At 41.1% G+C, this 21,417-nt stretch overlaps 1 protein-coding gene across 1 annotated transcript in view; it reads right to left on the bottom strand.

Annotated features, from left to right (window-relative positions):
* XK (X-linked Kx blood group) overlaps positions 1 to 18,822 on the bottom strand; it is a 44,833-nt gene extending 26,011 nt beyond the window's left edge. Inside the window, exons 1-2 of the mRNA XM_035002951.1 lie at positions 18,327 to 18,822; positions 10,765 to 11,027 (exon numbers count right to left, since the gene is read on the bottom strand). Of these exons, the coding sequence (XP_034858842.1) occupies positions 10,765 to 11,027; positions 18,327 to 18,571 (508 nt within the window). The 5' untranslated portion in view covers positions 18,572 to 18,822. The remainder of the gene's footprint in view (positions 1 to 10,764; positions 11,028 to 18,326) is intronic.
* Between the last annotated feature and the right edge of the window lie 2,595 nt (positions 18,823 to 21,417).

Here is a 21,417-nt window from a genome sequence, read left to right as displayed (position 1 = left end):
AGCTAGACAGTGTGTCTGGCCAAGGTACATCTCTGGGAAGTGACCTGATTAAAATGAAGGCAATTATGTCAGGTTACCAAAGTTCAAAGAACCGTATTATCAAATTAGACCGATGAACCCTAGAGCCTCTTCAGCCTTTCTCCAAATATGGCTGAAATGAAACAGTAGGGATGAGTTATAAACACCTCTGAAATCACTAACTGAAACATCCTATGCTAACCACCACCTTCTACCCATTCATCTCACTTGTCTAAGAACTACTACAATTGTTTTTTTATATTCTTATCAAGCACTCACATCAAATGAACCCTCTATTTCCCCCCATCCAGTTAAGAATCTTTGGTGCACAACTTCATTGATTCTCTTGCACAAACCTCAAACACACCTGCCCCTCCGTTCTTCTGCAGCCTGTGACAGAACTTGTACCCTGGAGGAATCTAGCTGCCTTTTCCACAGCTGCCTGTGCCTGGCCTGCTGTGGTTCAAATTACCACCTCCATTCAGATGACTACTCTCAAGCAGCAGAGCCTGAAGCAAGCATTTGGATGCAAGCGGATCATCTGGGATATAAGCCTAGGAAGCAAAGTGAAGGAGTGAAGGCAGCAGGGCTAATAAAGACTACATGAAGCTGGTTACCACTGTGGCAAGCAGGGCTCATTGTCTCTGGGGATCCACAGAGGACTGTAACATTTGGACCCCAAATTATCCATCTTAAGGACAGAGGCTGAGGCTATATCCACTGACTACCATCTCCTTTAGTTTGCAGGTGGCCTCGTGAGTGTTCCCTCATACTTCTCATCTACACTTAAACTGCATTCTCTGACATAGAAGAAAACCCAGAAGCAGGAAAAAAGAGAAATACCACAGTGTGTGCTGGGACTCGTAGTTGATGTGGGATGCTGGCAATGCATGTGGAACTCTTCCCCACAGCTGCACTAAAATCGAGAGGGCCAAGGAAAAGTGGCTCAGAGTATCCAAGAGCCTGCTAATGGGCCCCAAATTTAGCTTTCCAGGCTATACATCCATTCTTGCTTACAAACTAAATCTTCAAACTCTATGATGATGCCCCACAGACACTTCCAACTCAAAATGAGAGAAACTGAGAGGAGTCAGAAGCATACCCATGGAGTCAAACTCTTTAATAGCATTTGCTGATGACAGTAGCATGGGGCCCCCTCAACTGTGAGTGGGTTTGCCAGTGAATGAGGCTATGAGGGCCCTCGCCAGGCTCTAGAACACCGGCATCAGCAATTCTTCTTGAATTGGGACATGTCATCAATTAGACAGATTGTCCCATCCCTAAGGAAGTGGTAGAGCTCAAGGTCTGGCACTGCCTTCTCCACATACTGTGAGGCGATGGTCATGGGCCTTGTTGCTTGCCAGCTCCAGGATACAGGCTGTCAGCTCACTGATACACATGCAAAGTGCATGGTCCAGTGGAGGTTCAATGGTCTCTCCTCCCACAGTGTAATAAAACCAGTTTTATTCCCAAGGACATCTTTATTTCAGTGTTCCTAATCAACATTCCTTTATTCTCTTTTGAAGTGTTTTTTTTAAAGATTTTATTTTTTTTTTAATTTGAGAGAGAGAGCACAAGAGGGGGTAGGGTCAGAGGGAGGAGCAGACTCACTGCTGAGCAGGGAGCCCGATGCGGGACTCGATCCCGGGACTCCGGGATCATGACCTGAGCCGAAGGCAGTCGCTTAACCAACTGAGCCACCCAGGCGCCCTTGAAGTGGTTTTTAACACCTGTCCACTCCTTCATAAGTAATAAAATCTTCCCACATGTATCCGTATCTATATGAGTGACATGATTTCACCTTTTGAAAAATATCTTTTCACTGCTTTGAAACTCACAATGAGATGCCCAATAGGTTCACCTGTCAGAACCAGGTAAATGGTTCTTGGAGAATGTACCTCATGTACAGTTAAAGCTCAGGAGTGTCCTTTCTTGGCTCTCCTAGCTGAAGCCAAAGTGCCAACAGAACTGTGTTCACTCTGCCTTTTTCTGTCTTTTAAAAAATTGCCTCATACTAATGTATTTCTGTTTTGTTTTTGTTCATTTACAGCCATTAAGTTATTCCCCATGGTTGGCAGAAATGGATGGGAATTTGGTTTGTGGATCTGACCATCTGGAGATCTCTTTACATAGACTCATGGTTTATAGAGATCTAGCCCCTGCTGGGTGAGAGGCAACAGAGAATCTGGCTTGTCAGTCTTTTTGTTTATTAGTCTATTTTTAAGCTTAAATCAATTCAGAATTTCATGCCCTTTGGGAAGGAAATAGCTTTTTGAAATCTGGACTAGGAAGATTTTGTTTCTGTGTTTACCCTTGATCCATGGCTAAAATTGTAAAATTGAAACTGTTTCTCTGGAGCTATATGTCTCCATATCTGTAATTCAGAAATGCCTTCACCTCTGATTGTGTGAGTGTGTAAAATTTTCTTACCTTGCGATGGTATTAATATATTAGATTATAAAGTCTCTTTCTTCATTTAAAGGAGCTCTGTTCTGAGTGGCATATGTAGATAAGTAATTGCTTATATAAACAGAATATAACAAAAATTTCCTAAAATACAGAAATTAAATATTTTAAATGTGCTAAATTTAAAAAATATATTTTAAAAATTCAAATTTATATGGAATTTATGTAAATCTTTGACAATTTCAACTAGTACAATATTTGGGGTTTAATGAAAACAACTATGTTTTCTCTGATATATATTTCTGTGAAATATAATACAAGCATACATTTTTATGCCTCTTCGGTATATTTTTGCTAAACTTACACAGGTTTATAATCAAATGGGCTAGAATTACCTACTGAATGTTTAAGATTACAAAAATATCAATTTATGTTTAAGCAAATTGAATCATTGTTCTGACGAACTTGTATTTCCACAGTAATGAGGCTTTGTAGTATGTCACCTTGGAAGTGTTTCCAAAATCTTTAGATAACTGAAGACCTTTGACCGATATTATGAAACAGCAGACACAGAATGGACACTTAGATCATTTCTAAGTAAGAATACTAAAACACTCATTACTAAGCATAATTTTAGTTTATATACTTTTGCTTATTTGTATATGCTACAAAGAGGCTATACCTTTGGGTTTGTAGATGAATGTGTTCATTTCTGCCACGTTGTGAAATGTATAAGGGAATCGTGTAGCTGAATAAAAGCTAGGTTGAGTGTATTCATGAGCTCTGCTAAAATGACAGAAATTCACAATTATCCACCCCCTAGTTTCCTCTGTGAAATGTGAGTGCTTAAATGTTATAAGTAGTAAATATGAATGAGACTATATGTGACTGAGACTCTACTAGGAGTCTCAAGATAATGAGACATGTTTTTTTGTTTGTTTTTTTTAAGTGCCAAAAAGAGAATGTTTCTGTCTGAAGTAAAATCACTTGTTCCAGAATTTCCTATGGCTGCTGTAACAAATTACCACAAATCTGGGGGCTTAAAACAATACACATTTGTTCTCTTACAGTTCTGGAGGTCAGAAGTCTGAAGTCAGGTTCACTGGGCTGTAATCAAGGTGTCAGTAGGGCCCTGCTCCCTCCAGAGGCCCTAGAGTAGAGAATCCCTTTCATGGCCTTTTCTAGCTTCTAGAGCTGGATTCCTTGCATTCCTTGGCTGGTGGCCCTTTCCTCCAGCTTCAAAGCCAGCAGTCCTCACATTATCTTCTTCCTCTGTCATCAAAAGTCCTCCTGCCTCTCCCTTATAAGGACACTTGTGATTACATTAAGGACCCATCAATGTCATTCACAGGTTTTAGGGTTTAGAACCTGAATATCTTCAGGGTCCTTATTCAAGCTCCCACCTCACCTTCTATGTAATCCGTCCAAATAGCAGAGATTCCATATCTCACCATAGTAACACTTTCTTATGACTTTATCATGCCCTTTATTATTCCCTTTAAAATAAAAGAAACCTGCATTTACAAATGTGTTAGTGATTTTGGTATGTTTATTTAAATATTGTATTGTTACTTTATTTAATAAATAGCCAAGCTACAATCATTCATGCACTCAGTCAGGCACCCATGATCCCATCTTAAGTCTCAAATCTCCTGGGAAACTTTTCAATTTTACCTTCCAACAATGAATCCAAAATGAAAAATGAAATAAAACTTAACAACACCTTTTGTACTCAAAACTGTCTTTGAGATTTCCTGAGGTCCCTAAAAAGTCACGAAGATTGTTTTTTTACCTTATAAAAATTTAGAAAAAAAATAGCTCAATTTGTTATGTTAGTATTGATTAGTTGCATAAGAAAAAGTCAAATCAAAAGAGGTATTCAGCCTTTCACAGATTAAAGTTGAATAGGGAAAATATTAAGAATATCACTATTTCAGTTCTATGCTATATGCAGAGTTCCTAGATTTTGTCAGCACCCTTACTGTCTATTGTATGTTTCTTTTTTAAAAAGATTTTATTTATTTATTTGACAGAGAGCTAGACAGCACAAGCAGGGGGAGAGGGAGAAGCAGGCTCAGCGCAATGCGGGACTCAATCCCGGGACTCCAGGATCATGACCTGAGCCGAAGGGAGATGCTTAACCAACTGAGCCACCCAGGCACCCCTATTCTATGTTTCTAATGATGGAATGCTGCTGTTGCTTTCCCTGATGCTATTAGGCAACAAGCTGCAGCTCCCCATTAGCCACATGGACTTCCTACTGAAAAAAAAGGTCACTAAATTCAGCGCCTGAGCTCATGCATTCCTGTTTTCCTCGCCGGCATTCTCAAGTACCTGACGGCCAACATCCTGGAGCTGGCAGGCCAGGAGGCCCACAACAACCACAAGATGTGCATCACCCCAGAGCACGTGCACAGGGCCCTGGGCAACAACCAGCACCTGAGCCACCTCTTTGAGGATAACACCTACGCTCGGGTGGAAGCCGTGCCCCAACCCAAGGAGTGGTGAGGCCCGGGTACCAAAGCCCACAGCCTCATCTAGTCCCCAGTGCTGCGCATAGATGAGGGAGGCCTGCTCTTCTGTCAGCAAAAGCCATTAAAGGATTTAAATCCAGGGCCATTCTTCTGACTGTTCTCTATTTCTGTCCTTCTGAGTGGGAGGTGTCTGTCAGACATTCTCTCCCCTACAACCAGCTACTCCCTTTGGGGTAGCCTATGACTTTGAATGTTAGGGAAACAACAGGGTTTCCTTCCAGCAGAGACAAAATTAAAAATGGTCCTTACGTCCAAAATTTATTTGATGCTATATTCCTACCAGTACCTCTGGCTATTATGAAAGACCCTGATCATTTTAAGTCAGACTCTCTGGAAGCCAAAGAAAACCACCTTGCTGATATCTGCAAAAACACGGCTCTTATGGGATCCAAAGACCAAACCTCTGTTGTGGTCCAGAAAACTGCTTCCCCTAGTGACAACCCAAGAGAATTAGCTAGGGGAATACAACAACTGGCCCCTGAAAAGGAAAAACAAAATTGGAAATCTAAAGGCTATTGGTGTCATGAAGAATAGAAACTTGGTTTGGACCCAATAACAAACCAGTCCTGCCAGAAAATTTAAAACTTCCACATTAACTACCATATGTGAATTAACTCATTGATTAATAAAATAACGTTCATGAATCAATCAATATTGGTGGGGAAACGCTGACAAGACCGCAAAACGCACTTACCTTCCTTGCTCCGTATGCCCTAAGTTTAACCCAGGGAAACCTACCCATACTGTCCCGGACATTTTAATTTGCCCTGGGGACCACTCATATTTGGCAAACAGATTTCGTACAATTGCTCCCATCTACTGGACAGAAGTACATTCTGGTAATGGTTTGCATGTTTTCAGATTGGACTGAAGCTTTCCCATGTAGCTAGGCAACTGCTTCTTCTGCACCTAAATTCCTATTATAAAAGATTATTTCCACTTGGGGAATCGCCTTTGAACTTCATAGTGATAGGGGTCAAAGACTTCAGTAAGTCTATGCTGCCTGGCCCGATCGGCAGCTGTGGCACTGTGGTAACTGCGTTACCATCCTCAGTCTTCAGGACTGGTCAAACGTACAAATGGAATTACTAGACTCAATTAGCTAAATCAGCTGAAATCTTCCAAATACCCTGGTCAAAAGCGTTACTGCTGGTTCTTCTAAGCCTTAGATCTACTCTCTTCAGGATACATAAACTTTTGCCTTTTGAAATAATTACAGAATGGCCAATATGCTCAGCCCCCACTTCTTTTGACCCACAACTAATAAGAGGGGGTAGGGAGATATACTTCACTTTTGCAAAGGCCTGATCAAGTCCATAGAAAATAATCACACTCTGGTAGAACAACCTTTCCACAGTGAGCTCCTGGAAAACCAAGACATCAAACATCACATCTTCCAGTCTGGATGTTTCATCTATTGGAAAAGACATCTCCAAACAGACTCCCTTCAACCTCACTGGAAAGGCCCTACTGGAAATAACACCAGGTGTTATTAACTAACCTCTGAGCAGCCAAACTTCAAGGAATAGATTCCTGGATTCATGTGTCTCATCTGGAAAAAAAAAAGCCCCCAAATCTGAATGGACTGGCATACCATCTGGTGACTGAACAATGAAAATTTCTAGTAACTGAAGCAGGTGACATCAGAAGTAGACAGCGTACCCAAGATGTATAGACCAGGCCTGCACTGAGTTTGTTTTCCCTTCTCACTCTGTGTTTAATCTTGTCATTCAGGTCTTCAATTGTTTCTTCCCTAGTTTTCGTACTATCCTTTACTTTAGCTTTAACGCATCCTCTTAGCTCCACCTTACAAAAACTCTGATTCTGCTAAACTTACTGATTTCTGGATTTGTGCCAGAGTAAATAATACTCATGATGATGAACCTAGATTGGTGGCCTGGCCACTATCTTTAGAAGGATGGCAAAACCTACCTGACAAAGGTATAGGATCTTCCTTTGGTACCTCTGAAACCACACATCTTCCCTCCTTGAAAACTGGCACAAAATATTATGGTTTTCCACTGGGTACTCCCCACTCATAAAGCAATACTCTCACTCAGGTCTGGACTCTTACCCAAAAATCTTTCTTTTAAAAAAAATAATGGAAATGGCAAAACTCTAGGGTATCTCCCAGTAAATGTCTGTAACTATACTATTTTATAGAACCTAGATGAACATGAATTCACTCCCTTTTGTAATCCAGAAGACTCTATCATCTTCCCTATGGTGGGGCAATAGAAATGCAGTAAGATGGGAAAATTGGAAGCTAATGTGCTCCCACTCAATGGTACTTCACTAGGGACTGACCAAATATCTGGCAAAAGATGGAAACTTAATTCAACTCACTTTTTTCCTAGAGATCTCCCAGACCTCAACCAAAATCTTACTAATACTAGATCAGCTCATTTGTTACTTCAGATCTATAGAAATTTAAAGAGCTCACATAATCATTCCCATAATGCTAGTAAAACAGATTATCATGTGCTCTGTATAATAATGATTACATTTCTGATTATGGGATCTTTTCTTTCATTCCAGGGGAAAGAATCTAGGCAAAAGGACCCAATTATGCCTTATCCTTAGAAGACAGCAGGGACTTCTTTTTATGTGGAAGAAACATATTCTACACTATCCCTCAACTAAAAGGGATGTGGAGGGGTTGTTGCCTTACCCCTGATACTGAAATTAGAAAAACCCTTCCCTCTTCTGCTTATATACCTAACATAGAGTCTTTCTCCTACCAATTTAAAAGGATACATCGGAACTGGGAAGGTTGTAATTATGGCTGGATACCTATATATAACCCTACAGTAGACAGAAAAATTTGGGGCCTTTCACCAGAGCCTTTCTTCCTTGGGTTGAAGTAGCGAAAATTAAAAACAAAAAACACCATTCGCAATCTTTCTATATAGTTATGTCCACCACTTTCAAAGCTTCCGTCTAAGCCTTTGCATATCAGCAGACCCAGATCGATAGCCTTGCAGAAGTAGTTCTAGAAAACTGCAGGGCCCTAAACCTCCTCTCTGCTCAGCAGGGGGAACCTGTGTCCTACTCAGAGAAGAAAGTTGTCTTTATGTCATTAAGTCAGGGAAAATAACACAAGAACTAAAAATAATGAAGGACAGTATCAAGCTGCTAGCTGAAGCTGGCCAACCTCCCAGAACTCAGGACATTTTTTATCTATTAAACATGGGCAATCAGGGAAACTGGTAAGTGCATTTCAATTACTAGCTATCATTGGGCTTTTCATCCTCAGTTTAATCTTTTTAATTAAATTTCTACTGTTTTGTATTAATAAGCAAATGTCTTCTTCCCAAATGTATGTATAAAATAAAATCCTTTTCCTTTGAAAAGCTTTCTCTGAAACTCAAATAATCATGGAAACTAAGCCATCCACCTTAAAGGGACATACCTGAGATTATTCATTTTTCAATCCTCTTATTGTTCAAATGAGGCCATTGAAATTCCATATCATTTCCCTCCTCTGTGGGACAAGACACCTGAGGGTGGGGTCCTCCTCATCTCTGTGAGGAAAGGCGACTGAGGTCGGTCCTCTGCTCCATGGGAAAAGATACCTGAGGACAACCCTCCTAAGCTCCATGGGACATACAATACAATCCACCTATAAAGAACTTTACTTTTGACAAAAATTAATAAATACACCTGAAGGACATAACTGATCAGCAATGTTTTCTGTGAAAGATCTTGATCAACAGGGGGAAATGTGAAAGAACTTCAATCTAACATAAACCCAGAGGATATAAAATGGAAACTCTCACGCCTGTGCCCTAAGGAAAACAAAATTTAAGGACTAAGAGACTGCTTTCCCATAAGTGTCTGATTTACAACAAAACTGGTAATATTGGAATTTTCTTAATGATAGGGAAGTAGTCAGGGGTTGCTTCATATCAACCCTGGAAAGCTCTGCTTATGATTTCCCAGAGGCATGAACAAGAAATGACCCACGTCGGCTGGTCTCGCAAAATGAGCTGAGTTGAGCTTTGTTCCTAAGACCGGACTGGTTTTGTCTGCTTGGGGAATTTTTAAGGCTGGTCTCTACTTGTTTGGATTGTAACAGTCTCCAACTGAACTCTCCCCACTTTGCATTCCCTGCCCAGAAATACGGCCTACCCCCAACCTTCAGCGGACTCGCCTGCAGTTTGCTGTAGCGTGTGGGTCCCAAATTACAATTCCTCTGCTATTCCCAAATAAACTCATCTCTTTTTAGAATTTTGACCTGGCCTCTTCATTTAGGTCAACAAAAACAATCTTCATTTTCAAAAACTTGAGGAAAAAAACTGGATCAACTGGCCAAAATCAAGTAGGCTATCACCACCTCTGGTCTCTTGCTGTGTTCCTGTCACATGGAAAGAACCAAGAACTGGGAAAATGGTAGAGTGCCATGCAGAGGACTCACCTTGGTCAATGGCCATTCCAGTTGTAAGTCCTTAGAGAACAAGGATGCCGCTACATTTATTGAGTACCTACTGTCTGCCTGGGGCTGTGGGAGGCATTTCACATAAATGTTAATGGACCGAGGTTCAAGACCTCAACTTTAGGTCCTGACATATCTTAAGAATCGTAGTCACTCTGAGGTAACCTGAATGAGCTGTGCCGTGCAAATACCCTGTGACCCTGCTGTAAATTAAGCCATTTTACCAGCGAGCCTAGATGGTAAACTCTAGCCTCAGCAGAAAGAAGAGAATACTGAGGGAAGTAAAATTAAGAGTGATTTATTTTTTTAAAATTCCAATTTCTGTGTTACCTTAAATATGTATTTTTTTCAACTTAAGGCTTTTAACTCATTTTTGCTTATCTACATAGTAAAACCTACCAGAATATCCGGTTTTCATTTACCTATAATATTTGGGAGGAGTTGTTTCCTCTCCTCATATGAAGTTTTTTCACTTGTGTCTTAGGCATGTAGAGGTTTTTGTTTTGTTTTGTTTAAATCTGGCTTAACCAAAACCTGCCCTCAATTTGATGATTCAACAACAGTCCAAAGATTAGACAACTGTGTTCATTTAAAAGCTGAGCTACCTATTAGAACTTCAAGAAGATATGAGAGTGCTCTTGATTCGATCATTCATCACAAAGAACCCATTACGACCAAGGGGCTCAGCTGGTTTAGAACTATCACTGAATGACGGAGGCAAAATCCAAAAAGGCCCAGCTTCTGACAGGTGCATTTTCAGCCAACAGCAAGCTGTTTTTTCCAAAATGGTCACGGCAATGAATTTCTAGAACTCTACCATTCCCCATCAAGAGTCAGAGTTTCCTCCCCTCCCCTTCCTTTGAACCTCGATGGGATATTTGACTGCTTCAACAAAGAAAACACAGCAGAAATAATGTCGTGTGACTTCCGAGGCTGGATCACAAAAGGTGATTCTTTTTCGCTCCCAGGACACTGCCCTTGAAAATGGCCACCACGCTGGGAGGAAGCCCCAAGCAGCCCACATAGAGAGATGAAATGGAGAAGATTGGAGGCCCTCAGCAACAGCTAGCGTCGGCCATAAGCAATGTGAGGGAAGGAGCCTTCGATGGATTCTAGCCCCTTATCATTGAGTCACCCCAGCTGATGTACAGTGAAGTGCAGGTGAGCCCTTCTGGGCTGCCCTGCACAAATTGCAGATTCATACGCAAAATAAACACTGTTATTATTTTAACTAAGTTTTCAGCTTAGTAACTGGAACACAGACTCAGAACTGAAGGCATATATGAATGAATTTCACATGAAACAAAATAAACTTTGTTTTACTCCCCACTTTGACCCCTGAATGCAGGCAGAAATGAAAAATATACATACATCTTCCGATAGTGACGTCCTGCTGCAGGGTGCTTATATACAGCTGCAGAGTCAGCTGGGGGGCTGAGCCCAGGAAGGCCTGGATCACTGATGCGCGACTGAACGCAGACCTGTGAGTGAAGAGCTTGCCCTCGGCCTGGCCCACCTCCTTCTCAACTTCTTCAGAGAAGCCATTTTTTGGCATCTGTCGCTTCTTAGTGATGCTGACATAAGGCTCTTCGATGTGGCCTGATTGACAATAGATGCAGAAGACTTCAAAACACCTGGAAACAAATCAGCAAGTCATGATAATCAGAGACAGACAGGATTCTGTCTTCTCTCAGTTACACTGCTTACACTTAGCCTGATTCTCAAACTTTGACGTGGCTACTCTGGACTACAGCCCCTTCTCTCAAATCACCCACTCCAAGGAGTTCTGAGCATGAAGTTAGTCCTCTTGCGGCCCTCCCAGCAGGCTGACTGGAAAGGAGTGTGAACTTAATTGAGAGAGGACGCCAAAGGCCACCGAGGCAAGGAAACCCAGTAGGGAAGGGGAAGTGGTTCAGGCTCCAGAGCCAGAGAAGAATATTCAATTTCCCTTCATGACACTTACTAGCTGTGCAGCCCTGGGCAAGTCATTTAACCCTTGAACCCTTTCCCTCAATTATAAAGCAGAGATAACACCTACTTTGCCACACTGTTGTGGCAATAATACAGTATATGGGTGTGTATGTTTGTGTGTATACTGAGATATGTATTCATATATATATATACACACACATACATATATATATATATATATATATATTCTTTTTCCACATCCAGTAGATGCCCCATATCACCTCAGTTAAAGCAGCAGCTACGGGTTGGGAGAGCCCCTAGCACAGAGCAGCTTGCCATCTAGCACTCGCCTAAAAGACCACAATATACTACCTAGCTCTCGGCTCTCATAAACCCTTATGAGACATGACTAAAGTCAATCCTGTCTGGAGGTCTGTCAGCTATGTCTTACTTATAGAATAAGCCTACCCTAGGGAGGGAGCCTCAACCAGTCGCCTTTCTAGACTGACAGAGTACCTAGCTTTTAAAATTAGATTTTCCTCTCTAGGTAATGATATGGATACCAAAGGGAGGAAGAGTACTGATCTGCGTGATTTACTCTGAAGTGCACACACATACACACACATGGATTGATGGGTCAATCGAGGGATGGAAAGACGCATGAAACAAAATGTTAACTGTAGAACCTAGGTGGTGAGTACTTGGGTGTTCACTGTATAATTCTTTTAAGTTGTCTTCTGTATGTTTGAAAATCTTCATAATATAATGCTGGGGGAAAATGGTTTTTTCTTAGAAATAAGAAAAATGTTCATGGCCTTAGGTTTAAAAATTGTTAAAGGACTTTTTTTTCTCCCAACATGCATTTTCATAACAACCTTATGATGCTGCCAGAAGGTTTTATGGCTTCATCTATTTTATTGAAAGTTGTTAACTTTGTACTCTCACCCGAGGCAACTATGGCAACAAGAATACATTTATAATTAAATAATAAAACGATGTAAGAAAGGAAATGCAAGAGCCTCTCTGATGAGTATAAAGTGGACATATTTTGTGACTACTGTCTTTGTTCATTCCTTCCTGGGAGGAAGAAGGTACATAGCAGTGTATGTGTGTATTTAAGAGAAAGAGAGATATGGTGGGGGAGACAGGTTTGTCTGGTACATTTTGTCCAATGGGGTCAAAGACACTTTGATATAGTACATAAAAACAGGTAAAAAAGCCTGGGCCAATTTGTTCAACTGAAAATAATGAAGTACAGGCTGTGAGTTCAAATCCAGCTAATCCAACTGAATTTTCTCTGAGAAAAACTCAAATCTATAAGAACTATTTGAGGCCTAGCAACTTCACACAAGGACTACAAGACAAAATAAATTGACCATCATCTTAATTCTCAAATATGTGATGAATGTAGATGGACTTTGCCAGTGCTATGGGAAATGCAAAGACAGCTGGGGTACACCTGCCTCATTCAGAGGTGCTCACAATCTAAATGGAAAAGGGTACGTATACATAATGAGGATAATAATGAACACAACTAATATTTACATGGCACTTTCGGTTTACAAAATATTTCTCAAAATATTTCTCATATAAGCCTACTGCAAGAATTTGAATCACAGCATTATTTGCAATAGGAAAATTCTGGGAATATTCTAAGGGTCCTAAAATAAAACAATAATTAAATAAATCATAATATATATATATTCCATGAAATATTACCCAGTCCTTAAAACTGATGGTATAGACATACATCTACTAATATATAAAAATGTCTACTATATTTGTTAAGTGAAAGGAGTAAATTATAATATACATAGAAAATTCCATTTTTTGTAAAAAAAAAAAAGTCACATATATAAAAACATATAAATCACACATACACATAAACACTGGAGTGCTGGATTTGGCTCATACTGATTCAAGAGACTGTTAAATTGTTAGGAATCATGTGAGCCAGTTGTTAAAAAACTGGTAGCTTGAAATAGGCCATGATGGGAATATTTACATCACAGAAACCAGCAAACTCTGCAATTCAAGGGCTTTTCCCCCCAAGAGATAGTTTACCAGCTTACTGCTATAAAAATATGAGTAAGGATATACAATAAAATGGTAAATATTGTTCTTTTTAGGCAGTCAAATTAGTGTTTTTTAAATTTTTTAATTGTGTGTATCTGTTTTCTGCTCTTCTGTCCTTTCAACAACAAATATGTTTTACCTGAATTATAAAATCAAGCTTAGACTTTTAAAGACTAACCAACCAACCAAACACCAGCACATGCTAAGAGGTGAATGAATGAAAATAAAGGTTCAGAGGAGAAAGCCAGTCTCTTGATGCTGAGGAGGGTGCTGTATTAAACAGGAACCATGTACTGAATTGTTGACAAACTGAAACTTCAAGGTCTACCAATCGGGATTATAGAAGGTTCCAGAATGGCTAATGACAGAGGTGGCCCTGAAGCCCAAGTGGACATCCTCGTAATCCACTGTTTTTCCCAATTAATACATTTATCTCAGCACAGAGTTTTACACATAGTAGGTGTTTAATAAATGTGTGTATGGTCCTAAGACTTCCCCTACTTGCCACTACTGGTTAAGAAAACTGGTAAGAAATAAACTACCATTCTTCCTGAAATTCTGCAAGACTCATCCAATTATTCCAAATGTCGGTTTTTTTTCTTTCTTTTTTCTTCTTTTTTTTTTTTGCTGGAGAGATTGTCTAAATATAGCTGTAAGTTAAATATTTTCATCAAAATCGTTCAAGGCTGTTTTTCAGTATCATGTAGACCAAGGGTTGGCAACCATTTTCTGTAAAGGATTTATAAAGAGTAAATATTTTAGGCTTTGCAGGTCACAGCCTGTATCCCAACTATTCAGTCCATCACTGCGGTGCAAAAGCAGCCATACATAATACATTAAATGAATGAGCATGGCTGTGTTCCAAATAAAACTTTATTTACAAAAACAGGTAGTGGGGGGATTTGGCCAGTGAGGCATAGTCTGCTAACCCATAATGTAGATAATCAGCAGTCCGATCCATTTTTTTTTTCACTTCACCCCACTTTTTTTTTTTTTTTTAAGATTTTATTTATTTGACAGAGAGAGACACAGCGAGGGAGGGAACACAAGCAGGGGGAGTGGGAGAGGGAGAAGCAGACTTCCTGCTGAGCAGGGAGCCCGGTGCGGGGCTCGATCCCAGGATCCTGGGATCATGACCTAAGCCGAAGGCAGACGCTTAACAACTGAGCCACCCAGGCGCCCCTCACTTCACCCCATTTTCAAGCATCACAGTTGAAGGAGTTTATCCCATAGCTGAAACGATGCTTGTTGGTGTCTGCACAAATAACCTGTGGTACCAGAGACCCTTTAAAGCAGTTAACAAAAACATGTTTTCAAAAGAAATACTATGATTTCCTATACGCCATGTTATCTTCAGGTGACACACATGCTCAATGAGGCTACACAAGAACCAAACTGGTTACATAGAAAGCACGATGTGACCTTTGAAAAGCCACTTGCCTCAATTTCTCAACTGTAACAAAAAAGAAAATGACAGGTCTCAGGGTTCTACATTGGATGGAATTAAATACTGTACGTATAGGCACTTTGCAAACAAACAAAAAAAAGCTCTTAAATATAGGCTATTATTTTAAAGTCTTTTGAAAGCTTATTATACAAAGAAATACTCTCATAAATCATGTTGCAATGTTCTGTAAAAAATTACTAGAACTTCTTACCTTTCATTTTTATAAACCCAGATTTTCCTCATTATACCAGTAAATAAAAATGGAGGAAAACTCCTTGAACTTGAAATCCATTTATATTTATTCCTTCTCCCAATTTATTTAAAAAACTAACATTATTGTAAAAGGATGATAAACAGATTTTGTTGTTGTTAGGTGTTTTTCCCCCTCTGGTTTTCTAGAACATCTATTATCATTCACAATAAGATCATCCTTAAAATAAAAAAATAAATTCAAGATACTATTCAATGATCATATCATTCAGACCTAGGCTTAATAAGGAAACAACCACACAAACTGCAACTACAGTTTTAAATATAAGACTGATAAATGAAATATGGTGCTCTCCCAGTGCTTCCCTAAAAGAAAGAAGGAATGGGGCCTACTTTTTAGTATTTAGCCCATAATTATTACAGTGAAATGCAGTGCAATTTAACTGAGTGAACTCAAAAACAGCATCTCACCCAAAAAGAACATGAGTTTGGCTAGTTAGTAGCCAACCAAAAATAAAGTGAGCTAAATTTTCCAAAAACAATTTCAAAATATTAGTAAGTCAAATTAGTAAGGAGGGGAAAGAAACAGACCATGACTCTCTTTTGTTTGGGGGAAATAATTTCGATCCTAAGTAAAACTGATGTCTTGGAGTTAAAATAGAATCAAACTGCCAGCAGTAAAAACTTCCAATAAGATATTAAGTCCTGCGAATACACATCAGCAAATTGCTTTTCTCTTAATCTGGAAGCTAAGAGGTTTGGACCCACGTTTTGTGTACCTCAGCTCTAAGATCATGGGTCCAGTATCTCCTTGAAATAAATCAGTTGCATTAGAATGGGAGAGTCCTTGTTGACAGAAGGGGGTGGTTTGTTGCTTTATTTTTTATGTCTTATTCTGTTTTTCCCCCAAGAAGGCAATGACCCATTCAGAATTTTCTGGACGAGGTCTTTTTATGGAATTGAAACTTTTTATATAGCTGAGAGGTTATCTCTTCAAAGTATCAAACTTTTTTTTTTTAAAGATTTTATTTATTTATTTGACACAGAGAGAGTGAGAGAGAGAGAGAGAGAGAGCATAAGCAGGGGGGGGTGGCAGGCAGGCAGAGGGAGAGGCAGGCTCTGTGCTGAGCAAGGAGCCCGATGTAGGACTCGATCCCAGGACCCCGGGATCATGACCTGAGCCGAAGGCAGAGGCTCAACGACTGAGCCACCCAGGCGCCCAAAGTATCAAACTTTTTAAAAATAAAGTTAAAATATTTTTACTATAAAAACTGAAAAATGTAGAGTAGCATATAATGAGGGGAAAAAATGATGCACTTTTTTGTATTTTCCAGGAGATAATTAAAACCGCCCATAACTCCGTCATCCAGAAATTACCACTCTCTACAACTTGGTATATTTCCTTGAGCTCAGGTTTATATGTGCCACCCTATTTTTATACATATCATGTCACTAGCTTTGTCTTGGGTCACTCTTAATATTTAAAAAGATTTTAAATGGCAGTAATGATAGAGATCACTCACCTTGATAGCTATTTAGGTCGTTTGTTTAGATTTTGCCAAGATGACCAAACTTCCTTAATTTAAGATGGGGCTTACTGGTAAAATGTACTCCACACTCTTCAGCTTTCTTTCAGAGTGTAGGGAACATAATTAACCAAACTCAATTTCTTTTTTTTTTTTTTTTAACCAAACTCAATTTCTAAGAAGCTTTGTGAACATGGTCTGGGGTGTCCTTTTCCTCATCTATAAAATGGGAAAAGTGACATCTACTCCATGGTGAGGATTCAGCATACTGAGGGATCTTAGCATCAACCAAACCATCTAGCACAAGCAGCACTGAGAAATACCAGTTCCCCTTGATCTGTCACTTCATTTAAACACCGTGAACAATGAGTTTTCTTTTCACAGATAAGGTTAATAAATGATGAGTGCCTTGCCCAACGTCAGATCACATTGATTTTACTGAGCAGGATTACAATCAGGATGCTGGGGCCTACTTGGTCAGAGAGGACTACCTCCTCACTAAATAGCGCCAGTTTGCACGACTTTGAAATTCCTCTTTCTTTCTCTCTCTCTCCTTCTTTTTTCCCCCTTAACTCTTCCCTTGCTCTCAGATGTCAGTAGCAAGGCCTTAGTACCGCTAGTGTACCTGTTTGTGTTCCTTTCTAGGATTCTGTGGCTTCTGGATGCTGGGAGACTTGTTCATCCAGTTTGTCCTGTGTGTGAACTGCAGGTCCGTATTCTGAGTGTCAGCTGGGATAGCTGTATTTAATGTGAAGTGCAAAGTTTTAGAACAGGGCTCTCTAAAATCTATCTTGCTACTGGACTTTTTTTTGTCTCTGTGTGTGTTGGGGCAGGGGAGATACTGCGTGGTAGGGAAAGATTCCTGGCTAGCCGAATCTTCTGGCAGCTGAGCTCTAGCCTTTCTATCTCTTCCAATTCATCTATCACCTGTGTCTAAATACAGTATTATAAATTGCTTTCTAATACAGATAAGAATCCTTTGTTTTGCTTTTCCTACAGGGTTGAAAGCTGTCAAAACAACACATTTTAAACTCTCTTCATGGTCCTTAGATAAGCCAGTCTACTTCATTACCGTGCATTCGACTTGCTTTGTGTTAATAGAAATTAATTTCCAGAAATGTCACTGATGGTTTTTTTTTCTTAACGCACGAAAGTTTCTGTCTTCATGGCACACTGTGTTCCAGCTTCAATCACTATGTTTGTAAGTTAGGCAGGGCCAGAAGGCATTTCTACAACCCTGTCTGTTTCCACACCAAGAGAATGATGCGTAATTTCTAGAGCTCTGCATGAGAAATAAATTAGTTATTTGTAAAGCGCTCAGAACAGTGCCGGGCACACAGGAAACTCCACGTTTGGTAAATTAAAGAACCTGCACACGCTTTTGCTCTAAAGGCGATTTAGCCCCCACACACTTCTCAAGGGTTTGTCACGACACAAGCCAATCCTGCCAGAGCCCACCTGGCCCCAGAGGCGGCTTGTATTTTATGAGGTCGAACTATACGCACCTGCCATTTCTGCTGGTCAGGTTCAGCTGAGTACTGGCAATTTCATATGCGAGAACCTAAGAGGAAGGCGGTCCGCCCCGGCTTCATCCCCACTCTCCCCGGATTCTGTCGCATTCGCGTACGCGACTGGAACGGTGGGGCCGACGCGCAGGCCGGGCCGCCCTGGGCCCGGCACCCAGTCCAGCCGCCCGCCCCTCCCGGAAGGCCGCCCCTCTCGGCCAGGGCAGAGGGGGAGGGGACCCGGGGGCCCGCACGCACCTGAAGAGCGGCCCGAGTTGCAGCAGGTGCAGCAGCAGCACGAGCGGGCGGTCGCGGCTGAAGTCGCGGTGCACGAAGAGGAGCGTGAGCTGCACGAGCGCGCAGGGCAGCAGCGAGAAAAGCAGCGTCAGCGCCTGCCACATGCCGTCCCCGCCCGAGCGGTAGGTGCTGCTCAGGTACAGCGCCGCCGTCGTCTCGGCCACGAACAGGAACACGGACGCCAGCACGGAGCCCGGGAATTTCATCTCCGCGCGTCAGCGGCGCGCACCGGCGGCAGACAGGGTGGCGGCGGCGGCGGCGGCTGCCCGGGGGGTGAGGGGGGCTCCCGGCATGCCCGGCCCCGACTGCTCCCGCGCCCTGCGCTGCCCGCCGAGGGCACGGGGCTGGCCCAGAGGCCGGGGCGCTGGAGCGGGGCCTGGGGGCGACCGGCCGGGCCGGGCTGGGCTGGGGCGGGAGCGCGGCCCCGGCGAGACACGCCCACGCGCACCGTGCGCCGCCCGCGCGCCACCCTCTGCCCGCGGCGTCTCCGCGGCGACGGACCTCAGGCGGGCCGCGAACCTGCGTCCTGCGACTGCTCGCGCCGCAGCCCCAACGGCTGCGGCGGGCCCTGGTGGCCCCGCGCTCAGCCTCTGGGTCCTAGAGCCCTTGGCCCGCGCTCCCGTTCACATCCCTTCGAAAAACTGCAACCAATGGGGCACAGAATCCGGGGCTGGACGCCTTTCCATCCCAGGTCTCTATTTTGTGGGCCTAGGGAATGCCTAATTCCTCCAAGGAGCAGCGTTTCCAGTCATTTAAAAATAACCAGACCACACAGATGTTTTTCAAAGTACAGGCGTAAAGTCCTGTATCCAGGATTTACCGTTTCAGTGGGCCAAATAAGCATGCCCTTCAGCCTTCCAGATACAGTGGTCTAAAACGTTGCTTGCCGTGGTTAAAGAGCATCAGAGACAATCCTTAAGAGCCAAAGCCTTCTCTCCTCGAAAAGCTGCCTACATAATGTATTCCTCTGTAACTGTGACTAACTCGCACAGAGTGAAGACCAGGACCTAATAAGGAAACGGTTTTCCAGCCCAAGGCATACCTCTGCTTGCTAGTGTGTGCCAGCCCCAGAACTCCTCTTCACTCATTGAGCTTGTGACAACCTTGTGAACCTCAGGATAGGCTCAGCCCACCCCCTTGTCCCTCAGAGTTTGAGCAAGTCACTAAATCTCCCTAAAACTCTGGTCCTAACCTGTTCCATAAGGGATTAGACCTTAATAATTACAAGGTCCCTTTCCCTGCTGTAATTAGGTGATTCCATCAATCGTAGGAATATCTTTCATTTTTCTAGTTAGGAAAATGATGTCAACACAAATAGAATATGAAGATTCAGAAGAAAGCAAGACAAAAATTGTAGAGGGAGAGAACATGAAGGGCTGTTTTTCTTCATTCTTGTGTGGCATGGGAAAATCTATTTACAAGGGTTAAGGGGAGGATTCAGCCAACAGCTGAGAGGTAGCAGGCCCATTCTCTGAAAGGATTACTAATATTTATTTATAGAACCCAGCAGGCCACCATGTCCTGGATCAAGATACACACACTGTCACAAACACAGAATAGGCAGCAACACTCCACAGAATATTTGGGTAATATTTTATTTGACACTGTATTAAGCTTTAAAGGAAAAATTAATTTGTAGCTTAGAATTATTAATTAGAGCGCACTCAATATTTAGCATTGGATTTTATTTTAAGGCAAAGAATTATCACAGGTTTCATATTATTAGGTAGACTGTACATAAATATGGGGAAAGATAAGCCATAAATAACATTGCTTTAAACACTATAGAGTCCAGTTTATGGTGAATTATTTTCTACAGTACAAAACTAATACAGAAAACACATTTGGAAAGATCACAGTGTTTAGAACATCGTAACAGCAGTTTTTAAAACAGTAAGGTGCATCTCTAAGCTTCTGACTCAATCTTGCTTCTAAAGAGATTTCATTATACCATGCAGTGGCTGTGAGAAAAGCTCCCCCCCCCCCCACATGAAGGGGAGGCAAGATCAACTGACTGTACACTTCCCCTCCAGGAACAACCAAGAGCAAAAGCTAAAATATGATGAGCATTTGCAAGTTGATCCTTCTCAGTGTGCACACCAGCTAACTTGCCCCAGTGACCGTGTCTTTATGTATTATCATTTACCATTTTGTCCTTGAAAATAATGTATACATTCAAGCCTATGATTGCTCTTTCCCTGTAATACCTAAATGGATTTTGACTGAAGACCAATTTAATGTCATGTATTGCATTATACTTTCTCCCTAGGACTGAAATACCCATTTTTTAAAATATTATGTACATAATAATAGACTTATAGAAAGTGGTTTTTTGGTATAATAATATGTAACATACCAGAGTACTTGAGAATTTGGTTTCATTATAAAATACAGTACTACAACATTTTGTGATATAGTAAAATATCTGGCAGAATGTTCTGCTCTAAATTTAGACCTAACTGCTAACGATTCGTCTTTAAACGCGCCTCAAAGTACCCCTAAAGAAATATAATTAGCAAGAGGTCCTAGAACCTGTTTTTGGCAAAAAGGCATTTTTGAAGAAGCCTCTCATTTTGTGTGCAAGACTTTCAAAATTTTAGTTATATGCAACATAACTGGTGTTGGATTTAATGTTAATGGAAATTAGGAGTTTAAAGTAATAACTAATCTCTATTATTTGGTGTATTTTAAAATAATTTTATGTTAACTGCATTTGTGCTGAGGCAAGTGTATTGCAAAGAGTACAATTTTATTAATAATATTAATTTATTGATCAGTTCTTCAAAATTTAATACTACTTTAAATAATGGTATGTATTCATTCCTAGATACAATTAGGAATAAGCAGTTATATTCTATTGACATTATTCTTTTGTATCCCCTAAAAGAAGTAATTGCACTAGTTTACTAGAGAATGTGAAATGTATCATTAGGGGGGTGAGCTTTTTTTTCCTCCAATGATACAATCATATTACTGTAAGTATTGTCAATTGTGCAAAAAATCTTTTTGGTGAAGTAAATTCTATTCACTTGGTAAATGCTCACTCCAAAAC

This window comes from Mirounga leonina, unplaced genomic scaffold (genome assembly GCF_011800145.1).
Source record: "Mirounga leonina isolate KUSES-001 unplaced genomic scaffold, KU_Mleo_1.0 Mir_101609, whole genome shotgun sequence".
NCBI classification, from domain to species: Eukaryota; Metazoa; Chordata; class Mammalia; order Carnivora; family Phocidae; genus Mirounga; species Mirounga leonina.
This window is presented reverse-complemented; position numbering and strand designations above follow the sequence as displayed.